Source organism: Topomyia yanbarensis, chromosome 2 (assembly GCF_030247195.1).
Source record: "Topomyia yanbarensis strain Yona2022 chromosome 2, ASM3024719v1, whole genome shotgun sequence".
Classification (NCBI taxonomy): Eukaryota; Metazoa; Arthropoda; class Insecta; order Diptera; family Culicidae; genus Topomyia; species Topomyia yanbarensis.
The window spans coordinates 356403747-356424639 of record NC_080671.1 but is presented as its reverse complement, the minus strand read 5'-3'; the positions used below and the strand labels follow the sequence as shown (position 1 = coordinate 356424639).

Genomic DNA, 20893 nt, shown 5'->3' with positions numbered 1-20893 from the left:
ATATTTGATTTTTTATTAGTATACTTGTGTGCGCAGATTAGAATTGCGCATAAATTATTTTCGATTCAATCGCATTTACTCGAATATGCGTAATTTTTAGCAAGATCCATCATTGGGATGGTTATCAAGTATAGTTACCCAAACGCTTGGGTGGTACAATTCGGTTCACGATGTTGTGTTACATTCTACGCCTCATATCGTGTGCTCTCGCAAACAATCGTAGTGTGCTACGATCACGGCTTGCAAAAGTATTGCATACATCAAAACTCCGATACCGACCGTTTGTGTACCTACCCATGGGAAAATAAATATTAGCGTTTGTTTGCAGTGGTGTTCTCTGTTTCGGCAACTTGCGTCAAAATTTTTCAGTGAAACAAATCAACATAAAGAAGTACAAAATTGAAAATTACATTCAAATTGATAAAGCCCAGTGGGAACTACTAAACACGGAAACGAAAAGGAATGGCGAAGAGTGTGAGTACAGATGGATATATAGCGGTTTACTTTTCTTTAATTCCGATAAGTATTGTATTTGCTGTTTATGCTCCCTAAAGATTTTGTTGATTGGTGTTAAACATGAGCCCGATAATTTTGGTTTTTTTGTGACTAGGTATTGAATTTGGGTATTTATCAGATGATTTTGTTCTTGTGCAAATGTGAATGCACGGGTAGTTTGAAAGGCAACGTGTTAAGAAGGGATTAATATTATAATCCCCACAGCTACTTTTTAGACAGTTCGCTGGTACCTACACTCGAAGTCCAGCGCGTAGAAGTCCATATAAACCGTACTAGCCGGGTGTTAAGGTTGAACATTCGAGTTCATCTGGAGCGTCACTGTTTAGTATTTACCCAATATGTGAGTTGCACCATTTTGAATAACAGGATAATGAAAACTATAAAATGTGCTTTTATGAACGGTTTCTTAACAACACAAATAAACACACCGTTTCGTGCTAAAAAAATACAATTTTAGAATGACGTTAGATTTCCATGGGTGAATGATAATATTTGAAATAGCTAATTGCAAACAAGTTACTGGTTAGATTGTAGCAGAGTAAGTTTTGGAATTTCTGATAAAAACTACATAAGAGGGTCTTCACAACTAATACCCAATTGAAAAAAAGCACTCAGACTTAAAATGTTGCCGTCCACGATTTTGTGCTTCTTGCTGAATGTAATTAAGAAATTATTCTGCAAAAACCACAGCGGATAGGTGATTTGTCATGTACAGGGTACGAACAGTTTTATTCTGCGATGCATCGTATGTACAGTAATAAGGATACGAATCATTCGCTTCGGAGCAGATCTACTTTTTTACGATCGATGGTGTTGGGTGTATTTTTAGTCGTTGGCGGCAACATTAAAAGTGGATGAAAAGGATTTTTGATTCTATCTTAAAGTCAAATTAGATATTGTTGCTGAAAAATTGATCTTCTCTAGTTTATAGTAGTTAGGCGAAATGACTATTTGAAACGCTTCAATTTTTACCTTACCTTTCAAGCCATTTAATCGAATACCCCTTAAATTTCTGGCGCCGCTATTCCGGTATATGCCTACTAAAGGTATAACTATGTCGGCATCGAGGTGGATGCCAGAGCTCTGTGATTAAACGCAATGACCATGATCATCTTTTTTATTTTTTCCCGGCCGAAAAAAAATCTAATCAATTATGTGATGAGTTTTTTGACTCATTCCTGAATCTACTGAGGAGAACAAAGTAGCAACAATCCTATAATATTATCTCGAATCCCTTCAACCAAAATCAAATAGAATTCTGTTTACCCTAAAATGATTCTAATAATTGGTTGGACCTTGGCTACTTTGGATACCAGTAGAATATATGGTCTCATAACCCACTCGCTACATATTCGAGCCCCAGCCAGGAAGGATTCTTAGTAGCAATAGCCCTGCAATTGCCCTGTACACTAAGAATCGGCTGCGAAGTCTGTCGAAACGGTCAAGTTCCGCAATGGAAGGCATGTAATGTAGTATCAAGGAACTTCCTAAAAAAGAACATGGTCCGTTTTTTTACCATGCACAATAAAACGACGCTGTTGTGCTATCTTATGATAATCACCATTTAGCACATTTCGAGAAAAACGATTTTTAAAGTTTGATATTAAATATCTCAAAACTTTTAAATGGTTGAAGCAATTCAGAAAAGTCAATTGATGCTTCTATCTATTCTGTCTTAGTTTCTCAAATATCACTACGATCGGTCGACTATATTAAGAGTTTTTACTAAACATCTAAACAAAAGTCGCACTAACACGTCGTAGGTTTGTGTGGATGGAAAAATTTATACGACGTGTCATAATTGTGCATGGAAAACTTTCGACAGGAATAAAGCATCAGCTATTAATTTTTATTGATATCTTCTTCTTTAGTTTCGTTTAGAAACAATCGGTGAGATGCATTTTAAAGGAAATTGGCCAAGGAAAGTATAAAAAAGAGTATTTTATGGTTAAAGTGTTGCCAAATATGCAATATTTCCAACTTAAAACTAAAACTGTATTTTTCTCGCATTACATATACTGTTATTTTTAAAATTATTATGCCATTGTGTTCCCTAGAGATAAATCTTCTATATAACTTGAGCCAATCCCAAGATACAGTGATTTGAAACAAAAAACTGACTAACTCTCATCACATTTCTCACTATTCCTCAGTATCCGAGCAGAATTTCAAAATTCTGCGCACTCCATTTTGTAGAGAATTTTCAGTAATGTGGCATATCTAACTCAGTTTACCCCAAAATGGCGTTTGTCATAAGATGGCACAACAGCGATGATAAGGGATCCCATCATAGTAAATTCAAATTTGTCTTTGTAGACAAATTCGTTCGAAAGTTGTTGATTTGGTAAGGTGTTTGAAGTTGTGGATTAGGGCATTGCAAAAAAATTTTTTTTTTATTTCCAAAACCCCCCCTCCTATCTTGTGCCAAATGCAAAAGTAAGCTTAAATGCCAAATTTCAGCTCATTTGGACAATATTAGACCCCCGCCCACTTCGATTGAATATTTTGCCTTAACCACCATGAGAAAATATGAACGAAATAAGCAAAAAATGTAAACTCTTATGATGAAGCGATACACGCCATCGAAAATTTATAATCAATACAATTTTTAAAGCAGAAAAACCACACGATTCAAATGGTGGTAGTTTTGTTGTTGAAAAAATAAGGGAAGTTGGGATTTTGAGGGCTTTTAATCACCAAAATCACCTGTTTTACGAAAAAATAGCATATATTTTGAGCTTGGCAGTTCATTGAAATGAATGACTATGTACGGGGAGCGTGCCATTTGAGCCAATATATTCTGATTCCTGATACACAATAAATCTACGGAAAGTCATTAAAATAGACAGAATATGGGAAGTTGGGGTATTGGGACATGCTATTATCAGTTTCATGTTATATATGCTATTTAATAAGGGGAACTCCATGAACGTATTGTAGAAAAATACTCTTTCAAGTAATTCAAGCCATATTGAATGAAATATGCTGCAACTTTTCTCCAATTATGTAGGCAAATAAACAAGCTCTAATTATACCAAGAATGTATTTATTGAGACATATATAGATAAAAATATAGATATTATCGAGTTTAACTACGTATATCACATCATGTCACCAAAGCTCGCATTTCATAAATTGATTAGTGTAGATTTATTATAGTTAGGGATTGATTTTCTCTGGTGTTCTACCACTTGCAGCAGATATTGTTTTTGTAGTTCATCATTAGTGATGGTGTTCGAAAAATCTTGAATAAGTTTTACAGCACGCTCCGAAACATCATTGACCACCTTCACGTGCCGAACAAATCTTTCTGCTTCTTGATAATTGGGATCCAGCTGCCAATTACGAAAACGTTTCTGAAGCCAGGATGCACTGATATTTAAGGCATCAAACAAGAACCATGACTTAGGACCAATCAGATCAACAAGTTTTGTACTTTTATTTAAAATGGGAAATGTTGGATGGCCTCTTTCAAACTCGGCCGGTCGTGGTGTTCGACACAATTTCTTAGCAATTTGTTGCCGTTCAGCGTCCGACAAATGGTTTGAAAATATAGAAAAGACTGCACATTCCTCAGTCAAATACCAGTAGTGTCTATCCAATGCTTGGAGTGCAGCATTGGCAACTTCATGATCAAATTTCCTGTATTCACACAAGTCATGCCAGAGTTTTAGATCATTCCGTGGTGCATCGACTGCAATCGATGCCGTGAGCCATTTCTCAACATAGAAAAGAGCGTTAAATTGGCACAATCTCTCTAGTTTTGTAACCATATCCTTGTTATAACCAGCTTGATCACTAAAAGCGTACATTTTAGCTGGGTACAAAATTGAAGGCATCCATCGAGCATGATGACAAGCACCGGGTCGTAACCAATGCTCTTCTCGTTCAGGTTTCGCTCCCAGAAGCATGAGCATGAGTTCTGCACATTCCCTGTAGTCATCTCGTGGAAGTGCTTGCTTTGAGTTGGGATCAGGGGAAAGAATTGTATTCAGCGATTGGATAACATTTTCCGATCGCCTTTTCAAGTTCCTTTCCACAATTGGAAGGGTTTTGAAATCTGCTTTCGTGTTCAGAGTTTTCCAAATCGAATCTCGGAAATGAACAAATAATGGATTCTCCGGACCTGACGTCTTACCAAACAGTTCTTTGTGTACGGCACATAATATTCTCTCGAATATGTGATGACGACAGGCAAGCATAAACAACTTCTTATCTAAAGATGTTTCGAGTTTTACACATGCTCCAAGTTTTCGGCCGGAGTTGGATGCAGTCGTATCGAAGACGAGGGCTCGTATGTTATCAGATAGTCCCCATTTTTTAACCAGAGTCCAAGAAGCGTTTGCCTGCTCTGCTCCCGTACTGTTACTTATTACAGGTACACCAAGAAGTTTCCCTTCTTCGTACTCTGGCATACCAGAAACTAGAATTCCCAGACGATCTTTGTTTTCTTTTTTAATGTCTGGCACAAGTTTGCCATCCCACTGAAGAGCGGCATGTTTGGGTGGAACGAATTTTTCCTTGATACCTTCTGCAACAGTTTTTCGAACCTCCTTACCTGCTTCCCAAGTGCTTTTTACTGATAAGGTAACATCACCAGGACTGACTCCACCTTCAGATAAAATCGCACCCATAAAAGCTGTTCGTTGACCTGCTGAAAGATTTAGCCGGTCTCCCATAGCTGATATATTTGTGCTTTTGAATGGGTTGCGAGGCAGATTGAGGGAGACAACAGGAGAATTTTTGCGCTTATTGCTACTTACCGAAGCGAGATCAAAGTCAGGGTCAAAAGATTATTTCTCCTTTATTTCATCTTCCTCCTCTAGCATGATGCCATCTGATCCTTTATCTTCCTCACTTATGTATTGCCGCTGTTGATTTTTTTGTGCTCGTTGGTCTAGCTGTTGAAGACGAGAAAATCTCTTTTCAACTTTTCTGAAATGCAACTTGTCGAGGCCTCCCAATTCCATTTTGCGAACTGTGCGCTGGTCTGTTAGGAACCGTATGTCCTCCGCTATCATGTGTTTTGTTCTGCATCTGTCGTGCTCAATAATACTGACAGCATCCTCATGTGAAATATCAAACAACCGATTAAGAGATTTCAGAAATTCAAATTTCCGATCGGAAATGTGCTTCCTTCCCTTGTGTTTCCGAATATTTTCATATTTCAAAATAAGTTTGTTCAGTCTATTCTTGGAATGCCCACTGTTGATATTCGTGGTGGGAATTCCCGCGATTTGCCAAAAAACCTCAACTTTTCCAATGACAGTTTTGATGACAGAGTCCTTCTTCTCCTTCTGTAGAAGTCCACGATTCAGGCATAAAAACAAACGCAAAACATCACCATTCGTTGGTAATTGAGCTCCTTTCTTTGGTATCAAATCAATTAGAAGCTCTCCTAAAAGCCAGTCCTGAGGGATTTTATCCTTTCTAGACTTATGTCTTGTCAGTGTTGGTTGCGGAGCATCACCGGAAGCCATTGTTTCTCACTACAGTTTTGCTTTGTATCCTAGATAACGAAACAGTAATGAATTTTAGATTTTCCCAATAAAAGCAGCGTAAATTTTCTCACCTGTCTGTAACGCTGGCATAAACGTCATTAAACTTCGTACGAAAGTCTGGCACGAGTCCACAGGACACGATTTTTAAACGTTCGGTTTTGTTCGGTTTGACGAATGTCGTTTACCGGAAGGTTTGGCGATGTTCATTAAAACGATGTGGAATTGATAGCAGAATGTTCTAAACCTCCAACTTCTCAGATTGTTGCCACAACGAAATTGCCTGCATATGATTCAGGAGATTCATTATGTAAAAAATGGTATAATAGAAGTATGATTTTCAACGAACTGCCAAGCCCAAAATATATGCTATTTTTTCATAAAACGGGTGATTTTGGTGTCAAAAAGTTCCCAAAATCCCAACTTCCCTTATTTTTCCAGCAACAAAACTACCACCATTTGAATCCTGGGGATTTTCTGCTTTAAAAATAGTATAGATTATAAATTTTCGATGACGAGTATCGCTTCATCATAAGAGTTTGCGTTTTTTGCTTATTTCGTTCATATTTTCTCATGGTGGCTAAGGCAAAATATTCAATCGAAGTGGACGGGGGTCTAATATTGTCCAAATGAGCTGAAATTTGGTATTTAAGCTTACTTTTGCATTTGGCACAAGATAGGAGGGGGGGGGGGGTTTGAAAATTAAAAAAAAAATTTTTTTTGCAATGCCCTATTGTGGATGGCTTACCGAGAGCGGATGGAGAGAACGGATACCATTTTCGAAATTTTTTCATGACGAAATAAAAACTAAAGTCAGAAAAATGAGGACACCATGCTTTATTTCTCCTTAGTGGAGAACAATTTTGGTAAAAATTGAAATGATAATTCCTTCCACAGGAATCATCCACGTGATTCTCACCGCATTTCTCACAACGAGCCTTATAGCTACAAGGGAAGGTTGTGTGTCCCAGTCGTTTGCAATTGGTAGAGCTCATCAACTGCAGCACAATTAGTCGAACAGTTAGACGAACCTTGTCAAAGAGGGAGTAGTTATGTAATGCAGGTCCGGCGAAGGTTTCCCAGTGAAGATCTGAGATCCACATAGGTCCTCTTTCCGTCAGCTGTGACTGATGCTGAATGTAAAAGTTTCAGTATCTTCACTGGCTGAAACATGGGGTCTTTAAAGCAGCCAACCCCATGTGTCAGCAGATCTGCGCAATTCAAACTCGAATCGAAAACGACACCACATACTTCAACCCGATTAGCTGGTACATACACTCTATACTTCTTCGTAAAGAGCTCGCAGCCAGCAATAGCATTTGCATGCTTCATACTATTTACAACCATCTGAAGCTTTTCAGGGCGAACTTTTGATATTTCTGTCACGGACGAATATCGTTCCGTCAGAACTCGAGAAATCTGCTATAAAATCTAAAACATTTTGTCTTTGGCCCAGAAGAGATCCGGTGGACGAGCATGGGTATACCTTGAGCCGGGAATTCGATTTTCTTTCGACATCTGTCTTACCTTGAGGCGAACCATTGTCAGGGGAGTCATTTTTGCACGGCCTATTGCCCAGTGCACGCTAGTAGGAGTACCAAGGATTGGTTCAATTGGCACATTCCCATACTGGTCGGAGATTTGTGGCTTGCCGTGATTTGTCTTTTTATCATTACGTGATAGGAAGGATTGGAGAAGTGGTAAGGTTAGGAATAAGTAAAATAACGACACAGAGAATATATACAATACTGAAGTATTTTTCACTCTCACGGTAATAGAAGACACTTATCGTTGAGCGGATATATCAACACCCCCGAGGGGATAATGAGTTGACAGAACAATACCCCCGAAGAGATATCAATCAAATACGGCTTAAACTTGAGTTTCGGCTCTCTGTACATAGGTTCATCTATGATATGAAGTTCCGTAATCGGATTCATGAATATCACACGAATAATACTAGCCGATAGTAGCCGTGTGATAATTGATTTTGCAATGTCTAGCCAGTGCCTTGCCAAGAATACTGCAATTGTGCTTGGAAAAATACGGCAAATTCTTTGGCATTTTCCGACTCACATCATACAGAATCTGCCAAACGAACTACTTTCATGGAAGCCTAATTGTTAGAGCAAAAATAGATTCTTTTACCGCAAATTCTCTGTAGAAGTGCCGATTGTACGCCACACAGAATCGCTAAGTGTTTTGCTTGGAATAGGTTCAGTGTCTACCAAGCGATTGAGATTGGTTTAAACTCATTTCACGACAGTAGACACCAACACCGGCTCAACCCTCCAGCAAAAAACCGCCAGTATAACAAACTACGTATTCTTCAAGTTGTCGCTCTATCCAGCCAGACAGTTATTCCTCGCGAGGAGGAGTTCTCAAATTGAAAGCTTTTAAATGAAAACAACATGTGAGTGTAAGGTCACTGGAAGCAAATGTATACCCATTCGACAGGCAACAATTTTTCGGAACGCTGTTAAATCAGAAGGTGATTGGCTTCACATACCATTTGTCAAATATGAGCTTTTTCTGAAAACTCTAGCTCATCCACAAGAGTTTCTCCATGTTCGTATTCGAAAATATATGAAAAATAGGTGAAAGAAACAATAAATTCAGTAAAAAATGCATCCCACAATCTGCAGATATATAGCTTAAGGTGTAAGGATCAACATTGCCGAAGACTGTAAATTGATTTAGCATTAAAAAGATATTCTGATATAAAGTAATGTGTTGCCTCTCTTTCTCGCACATGCTTAGAATAGGCAATTTCAAAAATATCGGTTGGTCTTCAAAGTTAAATAACTTTGTTGGGGAACTTCCAACCAATATACAACCTTTAACGAAGCTGTTCGTAATAAAATAAGCTATGTGACCAAAATTTTTGAGGTATGCAGAGTTACTGTGGAATTTTTTATTTTTATTTTCGAGTTTCCATGTATATTACTATAGAAACTTGAAACCTCTTGCGGGTGAACTAGAGCTATCGGTAAAAGTTCATATTTTGCATATGATTTTTGCATCCAATTACCATTTGAATTACACTCTTAGAAAAAATGAAAATTACATTTTACGTAAACAACGTAACGATATATTTTTCCATCCGATATTAGGATTTTACATGCTATGATATGTAAAATTAAATATTGTGACTCTTTTGATGTAAAACTTAGGCTGAATGACCTAGGGAAAGCCGAACAACTCACATTTTTACATGTAATTACATGTAAATTTATGTGAATTGAGACGCTTCTTTTATGTGCATCTGGCAAGACGTAAAGTTACATGACTTTTTTTTGCTGTGTAGCAGTGTTCCGAAAAAAAATGTTGCCGGTCTAATACCCATCCCAAATAATCATCAGTCTTGTGTGGCTAGTTGCATGATCTATTGGATAGAGCCTTTAAAACTTTTAGACGGAATGCACAAGAAAATGGTTCTTGCTTCAGAAGCACATATAGGTTTTATGTTCAAGAGTGCCTCTACAGCAGCAGTAGGTGTTGTCGAGAGCATACCAGTCGTCGCCATCAAGTCCATCCTCTGAAGAAAGTTCAACTTTGATTAGAATGCCGTAACTTTTCCCTTCTGCCACCAAACAAAGCACTCGTATACCAGTATAGGTCTAACAATTGTTGTATAGATCCACAGAATGTACTTAGATTTGTGTTTCTAAAATTTGTAGAAAATTTGTCTACATTGGCCGAAGGCCATGTAAGCTGAATTCTGAATTCTGATTCTGAATTTGATATGAGCTGTCGAGTTAAGTTTTGAGTCACGAGTTACCCCAAAGTACATAACTTGATCTGCGACAATAATTTCAGTCAAAGAACTGCAATGGACGAGCTCCGGTTGCAATCCTTCGTTGCGTGAAAAGCACCATTGATGGTTTATTTGGATTTACTGATAGTCCAACATGAAGACACCGCTGGTCGGTTGTCGGCACCCCTATATAACTTTTGACAGAAAGCAGATATGGTCATACTGTTATATTTTATTTGTGTGTTATATTGTTATTGTGTTATTTTTGTGCCGATAGCTGAAGTTAACAGTTGTTCTGTTGTACAACCAAAATATTTTTTGAACAAGTGAAAATCTACTCAAAAGTTTTTTTTAACATTTGCTTAGTGTTATGGAAAGAAGTAAATCGATCGAAAAAATATGCGCATTGAATATTTACGAAGTGAATTTATTCTATATTGTGATTCAACATTGAATGGCGACGAAACGTTCGCCGCATTTTTTTTGGTTCAGTTTTGAAAAAGGTTACTAAAATCGGTTGTCGGCATCCAAACATGGTCGGTAGTCGGCACACCATTTTTTGTGGCAAATTCTGAATTCTCTATAACCCAATCAATATGAGTATTTTCGGAACGGGCTGAACGACTAGATGCCATAAATTGATTATTGACACCATTTTGAAAAAAAAGATGGCGACATCCGGTTTATTGGAATTCTCTATATTCCAATCAATGTGGATATTTTAGACACGATTTTTATGAGTCGATGACAAAAATCGATGTCTGATGCCATTTTGAAATCCAAGATGGTGACATCTCTATTCTAATTCTAATTCAGATTGAAGCTTTTCACATTTGTCTATAAAAAAAAATCCGGCATATCTATTATGTCGTATTTTTTTACTATAGCTTTGACATGTTGAATTTTTGTATGGTGACGAATATCAATTTTGGATATGGAGACATCCTACTATTACAACATTTGAAAAAGAGAAATATCCACATTGTACGGTTTCATATGATAACGCGCGAAGAGAACGTGGCCATTTTGAATTTTGAAATCTCCGCCATCTTTGTTTTACATACATCATTTCTAAATCCAATATTACCCAAGTAACCACTACTAGTACTAGTACATCCAGTAAAGTAGCATTTTATTTGGTTTGCGGATGCTTCTTGCAGCATATTAGCGTTTTCATGCACAACTATTTTAAATTTGCTTTCAATAAACTATTTAAAAACATCTTGTCATTAATCAGCATTTTGAAGGAAGAAAAGCCCTAAACAATATTTTCATGGCACAGCAATAATGGAGCGGTCTATTGTGCCAAAAGCCGTTTTTAAAAAATACTTTCCATGCCTGCTGGTTACTTGGGTAACATACTGACTTTTAATAAATAATATAATTCAACTCTGTGTGATATAAGTTGGTCACCCTGTAAATATAAACGCGATCCGCCAGTGCATTAGTGATGCGCATTAGCTATTCACATATACACACATTGTGCTTCTGATGAGGAATGATGTTAAAAGTGAATTGTTATGTCAAACAATATTCTGAAGTTTCTTGTGGGAATAATAAAACATCTCACGCTGTGTTTGGTGGAACAATTTTATTCGAAAAAAACGGCATCTCCAAAACTTCAGTATGTGATAGAATTGACTTTGCCTTTGACTTTGACATTTCCAGTTAAACATTCTGTCGGGGGCTCCAGAACAACTTTTTATTTTAATGTTTTATTGTTTGAAAGGTTAATTTTTATAATGAAACGGGTTCACATTTTTGCCCCTATGTGGTACTATAGACATTCAAATATTACCAAAAGTGAGAATCTGATGGATAATATTATTGTTTACAACTTTGTAGAAAATTACAAATCGATCTAAAGTCGCCCGAGCAAGCTATCGAAATTTTAACAACATTTCTTGATTCCCACGGGGCTTACTGGTTAAGAGCCGATATCCAAAAACATTTTCATTTGTTAACAATATTTAGCCTATTTTATCAGTTTGTTCAGAAGATTTCGAGTACTATCCCACCTTTAAGTGGAAAAAACATAATTCCAGATTTCACCGTTTTATGTGCTCCAGTCATATTTTATGAACAAAGAGATATAGAAAAGTGTAGATAAAATTTATTCTAAATTGGAACTTTTTTCAAAAATACTGGGTAAAATAAATAGGAACAGTTTTTTTCTATCACAAATATGTTCGTTTCTTCACCTTCAATTCTTCACTCATTCTGAAGTATGATTAATGCGATCTTGAATCAACCTTGTTTTCATACAGCATTTTGTAAGATAAATTTGGCTTAAATTTAAACCTTTATATTTGATCAAACTTGATTAGATATTTAATCATATGACTTGATTTCGATTGAGATTCCTTAGTGATCATTTCAAAATTAATATACAGATGATGAATAGGAAAATAGTTTGATGAGATTTAGGTTCAAGTTTGTTAACTTTTGGGATTAATTCGAACAGAAGTCAAACGATTTAGCTGCAAGGTTTTTCTTGTACTCAAATAATACTTTGTTTTCAAAAAGGATCACATTCTGGACTGAACTGGCAACTCTGACTTCTTGTGGTCCAGGGTTGCCACATTGAAATCTGTGTTTCGGTAAAAAAAAATAGTTCTACGTTGTGATGACTAAAACAGAAATTAAAATTGCGTTAAATTGTCCAAAAATCTATGAAAAATAACAATATTAACAATAGTCTCTGGAAATCTGCGAAATTTTCATCAAAATGCCAAAAATTTGTCATCTGTGAAAAAGAATATGTGATCAAAAATTGTGAAAAAAATCTGTAACATTACAGAAAAATCTGTGAATATGGTGACCCTGATGTTGTATTTGCTCTTATCCCATATTATGAGAGAAATATTCAATGGACAGATTTAAATTACTCGTTTACTGTTGTGATCCGTGTTCAGTGAGTAACGACTTCTTTTTTAAAGGAAAATAATGAAAAAAAATTTGATCCTTTTTCTTAAGACTGTATGACATGTGTTCCTTATGTAAATGAAATGTGTTTTAAGTGATAACAATACTCTGCATCTATACAATCTGACGAATTGTATCTACCCCAAAAGAAAACAAAGATGGACCTAAAACTCACCTTTCTTGTAATGTTGATAAGTACAAACAGGATTCGCAATCAAAAGATTCGCAATCAAATCCGAACGTTACAACGAACGAACTTTAGTCCTTTCAAACAAAAATTTTGAATTTATTCCAAAGATATTTTACCAGGTAAGATCGGATCATCGGTAATTCTAGATTACATTAGCCATCTCTTAGAGTGAGAAAAGAAATTTAAAGGAAGACCCAAATATATGATAGAAACAATAGTTTTGTTGAGTTTATCAACATTTTTAAAAGGTAATTAAATCCATCTGAATACACTTTTCATCTAAACCAATCGTTTTTTGTATGTCCTTGAATCAACTTCTTAACCTGTAGGTCTCGTGTACATCTAAAAACCAATAAAAATTGTAATAACTTTATCGGATAGTTTTAAATCGATTTATGGTTTTCGACAAATTTGTAGAGTATAAAAGTGTTTATAAGATTCTGAATTTTAGTGTTTATAAGATTCTGAATTTAGTATTTAGTATGAACGTCTACAGTACCAACCAGTGCAAAAACTGTAAATTAGTTTCATTGTAAAACCAAAGTTTTCAAACAAAAAAGTTTAAAATAAAAAGACGTTCTAGAACCCTTTCAACCGATTATTTTGATTTCGGTTTCAAATGAAAAGGAAAAGTCCATTCTTTTATATCCTGGAGTTTTAGAGATGCCGATTTTTTTTGAATAAAGTTGTTCTACAAAGACACCGTGATCCTTCAAAAATTAAACTTTAAATTAGATTAGTTAAATTTTTGGAAATTATGGATCTTCAAAGCTGAACTGTTTAAAATTACCTAATATCCGAATTCGAAAATTTTGTTATTCTCTAAAACGCGCTACCACAACTGATAAGCTCAGTGACAAAAGATCACTCCAGTCGGTCTGAATAATCCACTGTACTAATGTTAGCCGGCTTCGTTGAACGATATTACACTCAGTCCCACTGGCCTACTACCGAAAAGCCCTGTTTTTATCAACCGAAGGTTGTCATCAACTTTTACTAGTTTTTTTTTCAGGTACATCGAATTGTGTGCCAAAACATCTTGTCTTGCGTGATCGTCGAATTAATATATCTGTTTATGTCTACAGCGTGAAATTATCCAACTGCACGTCGGCCAAGCGGGCGTACAAATTGCAAGCGCGTGTTGGGAGCTGTACTGTCTGGAGCATGGAATTTACCCGGACGGACGGTTCTGCGATTGCTCAATGTATGATGACTGTAGCGCATTTTTCAGCTGCGACAAAAAAGGCCGCTGCGTACCGCGGGTGGTAATGGTGGACCTGGAGCCATCGGTGATAGACGAAATACGGCTTGGCGCCTATCGGCACTTGTTCCACCCCAGTACACTCATCACGGGCAAAGAGGATGCGTCGAGTAATTTTGCGCGTGGCCATTTCACCTTGGGCCGAATGATGATCGATCCGGTGATGGATCGTGTAAGGAAGGTCGCGGAAGGGTGCTCAACTGTGCAGGGTTTTATGATCTTCCATAGTCAGGGTGGAGGAACGGGATCCGGATTCGGGACACTTGCACTAGAGAAACTGCTCGATGATTATGGAAAAACGTCAAAGATTGAATTTAACATTTTTCCTTCGCCAAGAATATCGCCCGTCATCGTCGAGCCGTACAATGCAGTTCTTTCCACACACGTCGGCATGGATTATAGTGATTGTTGTTTTTTGCTGGATAATGAAGCTATTTACGATGTGTGTGACAGAAGCTTGAATGTATCCGAACCGACATACACGAATTTGAATCGGTTGATCGCACAGATTGTATCATGCATTACAGCATCACTGCGTTTCTCCGGTGCAATAAATGTTGATCTGCTTGAGTTCCAAACGAACCTAGTCCCGTACCCCAGAATTCACTACCCGTTAGTCACCTATGCTCCGTTGATCCCTTATCGGAACGCAAAACATGAACAGTTGACCACTACGCAAATCACGTCGGAATGTTTCGAACCAGGAAGTCAACTGGTAAAATGTGATCCACGGACAGGGAAGTACATATCCTGCTGTATGTTGTACCGAGGTGACGTATCACCGGTGGATATTAATCGTTCCATCATAGAGCTGAAAACGAAGAAGGCCATCAATTTTGTTGATTGGTGCCCCACGGGGTTCAAAATTGGTATTAACTATCAACCGCCTATCGCAGTACCGGGTGGAGATTTGGCCAAAGTGGATCGAGCAGTTTGTATGCTCTCCAACAGCACCTCAGTCAGGTCTGCCTGGCAACGGATCATCGGAAAGTTTGAGCAAATGTTTGAGCGGAAGGCATTTTTTCATCATTACATGGACGAAGGTATGTACTCTTGAATATAGTTAGAACGATGATACAGTTGATGCGCTTAATTTTAAGGTTTGGAAGAAACCGATCTCACCGATGCAAGAGAGAATGTTTCCGCTTTAATATGCGACTACGAAGAGGTCGAACGGTAGTCGGGGCGATCGCTCAATAGGAAATTTTCAATCATCATTACATTATTTAAATACTATGATTATATACACGCAGGTGCATTTACGAATGCTTATAAATCTGCCCAGTAGATAAGAATCCTATTTATTTACTCGCCAGTCATTTTGGAACGATGTTGGTGTTGTGCTCGCTCACAGTGATTTTGTCGTTACCCTTTGTTATTCGTGGGTACTGCACCACAACTATTTCCGGCGATGCGTTGGAAGCATGTGCCTTCCATTCACTCATGGCCATTTCGGAACGATCCGGTTGGGTACTGTCACGGGAGAACTGTGGCGAAACGATTGACGCAGAGGAAGCTTTCGAAATTCCTCCCGTAATTTACTATGATTTTGCCGAACCACTGAAGCTTTACACGTTGATTTTTTTGGATATGGATGGAGCTCATGAAGAGGGTCGAGTATTCTTGAACTGGTTGGTGGTGAACATTCCGGTAAGTACAGAAGATCACTTTCTTTTAGTTCATTTTCGTATATATCCAACGTAACTTTACCATGTAATGCTTTATTTTGTTTCGATATTGCCGTTACGACAAATGAGGTTTTCTGTTCAATAACATACTATAAAAAGAAAAAAAACCTGTTTTAATCCACCTAGCGGTGCAATTGTGCCTTTCTCATTTCTTCTAACTATGGCACGGAGGCTTTTAATGTTCAACATAATCGTGGAAATGTCCATTACATTCTTAGTACACTTTGCACTAATACACAATGGCTTGCCAGCCACGAACTTGATGAGCTACGTGTCGACGAATGAAGAATGAAGACTAAGTCCGAATAGATGTTTATTAATTTAAATATGAACAGATTTGTAGTCATTCATATTACCACCGTGCACTTGAACACCTGTATAACATCAAGTATAGCGCTTAATTCGCTATCTTTTTCTGTCATCTACTGAGCATCTCCTTTCAAATGACATCCATATTGATAAAGGCTTTCACAGTTTTGTGGTAATCGTAAGCCGCCATTCTGGTTTTCAATATGGCGTCAAAAGTATTTGCAAATATTTCACTAACTGTATTTCCTCTCAAGTGACACCCGTATTGATGTTAGTGTTCACTGTTTCGTGGTAACCGGAAGCCGCCATCTTGGTTTTCAAAATGGTGTCAATTATTAATTTTGGTCAATAATCTATTTCTGTCTTCCAGTGCACACCTCCTTTCAAATGACACCCATGTTGATGGTGGTTTTCTTTGTGTTGTGGTAACCGGAAGCTGCCATCTTGGTATTCAGAATGGCGTCACAAATAAATTTCTGTCTGCTACTAATCGCTCCTTTGCAAGTGACACCTATATTGATGATGGTCTTTACTGATTTTTTTGGAACCGGAAACCGCCACGTTGGATTTTAAAACGGCTTCTAAAATCAATTCCGGTCTTCTACTGACCGCCCTATTTCAATCCGATGCAGGTTTGGTCATATCAAGGTTGAGGAAGCTGTAGGACCATATGATTGAAATAACTTCGCATTTCGTATAAATTTATGATCTTAAGAAGCTAGAGTGATAGATAGGTATATACATTTTCTTTGATTGTTCCGAAACAGTTTTTCGTCGTCCGAGATTGGTGCATGTTATATCTATTGTGAAGGATGGATGGAAAAAAAATCATGTAATTTAGATTTGTGAGATGTTTCTTCGAAACTCCTCCATCACCCTATTGACTGGGATGTTGGATACACCCCACCGTAATTCCGAATAATTCCAGACGCTAAAAGGTATACGGAAACTGAACGCTAAAAGATATACAGAAACTGGACTGAATTCCAGATCTTTTAAATCCGGTTTCATCTAAATTAGTCAAAATTGAAGAAATGAGAGCAAAATTATAATAAAACTTTCAGAAAAATTATAACCTGGTACTGTGATGGTTAAGCGTGTTCAACCGTTTAAAAAGAGAAATACAACTTCTCCGCCTATACAGGGATCTTCTCTCTTACTCATACCATCCTACAATGGTGTGTGATCTTATGCTTCAGTGGAACGTAACGCGGCAAAAAGAACGATTACTACCGCCAATTCCATCTCCATACATCGTTTCGTTTGCTCCAACCGGTATAGCATATCATAATCAAGATTGATTTTTGTTGCAGAAATCAATGTTTTAATTGATGACTGTAATGCTGAATTCTACCTCCATGTTTGAAGCTTTCCAAATTGGGTGTGAATTTGCAAATAAATTGGTAATGAATTCGAAGTTTAATAATGATTTTAAATAATTCTTTAGATTTATTAAATTGGAATGATCGTTCACTAAAACGTGCAAAGACGAATTTTTCAACTTCTTGTGGGTATATAAAGTCGCAAGTATAGCACATGCTTCGTAAAACCCACATAAAATATATTAGAATATAAAAACCGAATATAAAGTTTAAGCATAAATATCGGACTTGGACTTTCCTTTGTAAGAGTCGGATAAAAAACCTTCAGTATTAAAAACCGGAAAAAATATATCCGACTCTTAAAAACATAAAAAAACCCGACTTGAACATGCTCCTGCGAACGATTTATTTATTTTTAACTGATTTTTATACTGGAGGATCCTTGCCGAGTTTTATGGGTGAACAATTTTAAGCGATTCTTATGCTGAAGAATCTCTGTCCGATTTTTACGCTTGAAGCTTATTTCCGATTTTCATATTCTAATATATTTGAAACGGGTTATATGAAGCATGCTCCTTACGACTTTTATTTTCGATCGCTCATATGTACTTAAACTAGTCAGCATGAATAATGGTTTTCTTCCATTCAATTTATTTAGATTTGTGAGGGGTTTAATCACCAAAACCCCACTTTGGCTACACCACTGTCTCTGCCTGAAGAACAAACTACAAGTTTTCAGAACAAAATTTTGAAAATGATTTTGAAGTGTCCTTACTGTTTTAGCACAAACGAAATGCACACACTGGATCGAAACTTCGAAACATTTGTTATTATGAAGAACAGTATTACAGTGAAGGTACGTTTTTAACAGCCCCTAGGTGAATTTCGGGTTGATAAAACAGGGACATTGACAAAATCGGGACATATATTTTTCTTTCTGTTTATGAAACCGAAGCTCTTAAAATTTTTTCTTTAGTCCCTAGATATAGCCTCATAACCCTTTCTGATTATTTAGCTTAAATTTCCCTTAAGTGGCTCTAACAGCAAACAATACAAAAAATTAAACTTCTTATTTTTTTTTAATTTTTTATTTCGACTATGTTAGTCACATTTTCTTTTTTACATTTTAACGACATTCGATTAGCTAGAGATTACTAGGTAGGGAAAGATTAAGCCTGTACGATATTAAGCCTGTTCTAATGACCCTGCCACTTTTAGTTTTCTGATCTGTTTACTTCACATCCTTGCTCTCACTTGAGTGTTAAAATGCAAAAAAATTAAATTTTTTATTTTTGCATGTTTCGGATCTCTAAGATAAGGAAATTACAGAAATTACTCGAATTCGACTTGGTTTGTGTGCTAGAGCCCATCAAAATAACAACTATCAATTTTCAAATGAGGCTGACAAAATCGGTTCAAAAACTGATAAAATCGGGTGCTAATAAAATCTGGTCTTCACTGTATAAGCAAATCGCAACTAAAATCTTTTCATTTATTAATTGTAACAATTGGCTCTCATTATATTCTATAACGTTTAACCTCTTTACCCACATGACAAGTTTTAAGCCTACTTTCCGCTGCAAAAACCACTTAACTGCGAAAGAATATTGTATCTTAATAGTAATTAACCGAATCGTGTAAGCAATAGGAATGAAATATCACCACTTATGGCTGAACATCCAATATATTGAATAAGAAATGTAATGTAAACGAAAAAATTTAATCAAGTGCTAAAAATTTTTTTGTGTTATTATTTTATTATATTTGATTTTGAAGTTCGGAAGCTTTTTACCGGAAGTGTGTCTCGGTGGTTCACTTTAGCAACGGAGCTTGCACCTGAAGCATCCCAAAAGGGAGCTTTTGAACGATTGCTTTAAGACGGTTTGAAACAAAGCTTAGCTGCAAAGCTTTCACCAATGAGCTTTCAAACGATAACTTTACGAAGCTTTTGATTACCTTTCGTTCTACTGCGATCACCATGAACTACAGTATGGTTTAGTTATATTCGTTTTCACTAGCATGTTCACCTACTGAACGAGTAGTACTGCTGGCAACATCTACCGTTGAGTAGTAACAGTGAAATATAACGAAACTTAACTTTCCTCAACGTTTCGCAGATTCCTCTCCGACATGAACATTTTTCTCAATCACTAGATTTTTTTCTCTTTCTCTTTCGCTGACAGGAATCCGCTGTGAAGCAAGGCATGACTTACATGGATGGTGATACGGTGATGGGTAAGATATACGCTTACTTCCTGTTTTAGATGCAACATTGTATTTGAATTGATGGCTATCTTCTCTATTATTTAAAAATTATACCCCAGATTATTTAGCACCCGCTACAGGAACGTATGAGCACCGGTATGGCATTTATCTGTACGAACAGGTTTACGGTACCAGCTATCCGTCGATGCCCAACAATCGCGAGGAGTTCGATTTGACCGCTTGGATTAATTCGATTTTCCCCGAGGGTGCACTTTGCGGTCCGGTTGCTTCGATTGGATTCAGTGCGTAAAAGGGGAAGGAACCGGGAATCCGACGAGGAAACGGAGGGGTCATTGCAATCGGAACACAGAATTTATGGACGGCAAGGAATGGAAATGTAACAACCAGATAAGAACTTAGCTGCAGTCGGCCGAATGCGGTAAACATATCTTGGGAGTGAGGAAATTTATATAGACATCAGGCGTATAACTTAGATGTGCCCAATAAATGTCGCAGGAAGCGAATGAAAACTGTGTGTAACAAGTCTGTCAGAGATATTGGAGGGCACACTTTCCGAACTCCGAATAGCTAGCCGGCGGCGGGGCTCAGCCATTCAGCAGTCAATTTTAAGTCCCACCTTCTCTCTTTCTCTTCCTATCTGTTTCACTGGAGTTGCGCTAAAAGAAAAGGGTCAGTTATGTCTGTTACGAGATGACTTGTCCTGCGGTGATTGTCGTTTGGAGCGGTTCGACTTGGTCCGAAGTCGTTATTTAATGTTAAGAAAAATGTGCAATGAGAAATGTCATATGAATCGAACTGAGATAAGATTTCTACCATGAGCGAGTGCTCGAGTTGGCGTCAACATGTGCAAGTTTCATGTGTTAATAATCTGAATTTGGAATTGGCAACGGGATGAAACGTATATAGGGCTACATCGTGCATGCTATGAGATATTAGGCTCAAGATACGGTCCAATCTTAATCTGAAAATGTATTATTCATTTTCATAGTTTGGAAATTGAGCCAAGATTGTGCAAAAATGACTACTAATAATTAATTCCTATTATTATGTCCGACAACGTTAGCTACTTCTTTTTAATTTAATTTTGTATGCAATCGATATCTCGAATTTTTTCACAAAATCTATTTGAAGTTGGTTGATTATCTTTCACTTTCAACATAAAGAATTCTTAATAAGATGGTAAAACTACTCCCATCTGCCA

General features: G+C 37.1%; 1 protein-coding gene across 1 annotated transcript; it reads left to right on the top strand.

The window, feature by feature from the left end:
* The first annotated feature begins 205 nt into the window (after positions 1 to 205).
* On the top strand, positions 206 to 20214 carry LOC131684299 (tubulin alpha-8 chain-like). Its single transcript, XM_058967033.1, has 5 exons — positions 206 to 474; positions 13972 to 15190; positions 15248 to 15797; positions 19650 to 19701; positions 19791 to 20214. Exons 1-3 carry the CDS (start codon positions 463 to 465, stop codon positions 15325 to 15327), a joined length of 1311 nt encoding a protein of 436 aa, XP_058823016.1. The 5' UTR covers positions 206 to 462; the 3' UTR covers positions 15328 to 15797; positions 19650 to 19701; positions 19791 to 20214.
* Positions 20215 to 20893: the final 679 nt, after the last annotated feature.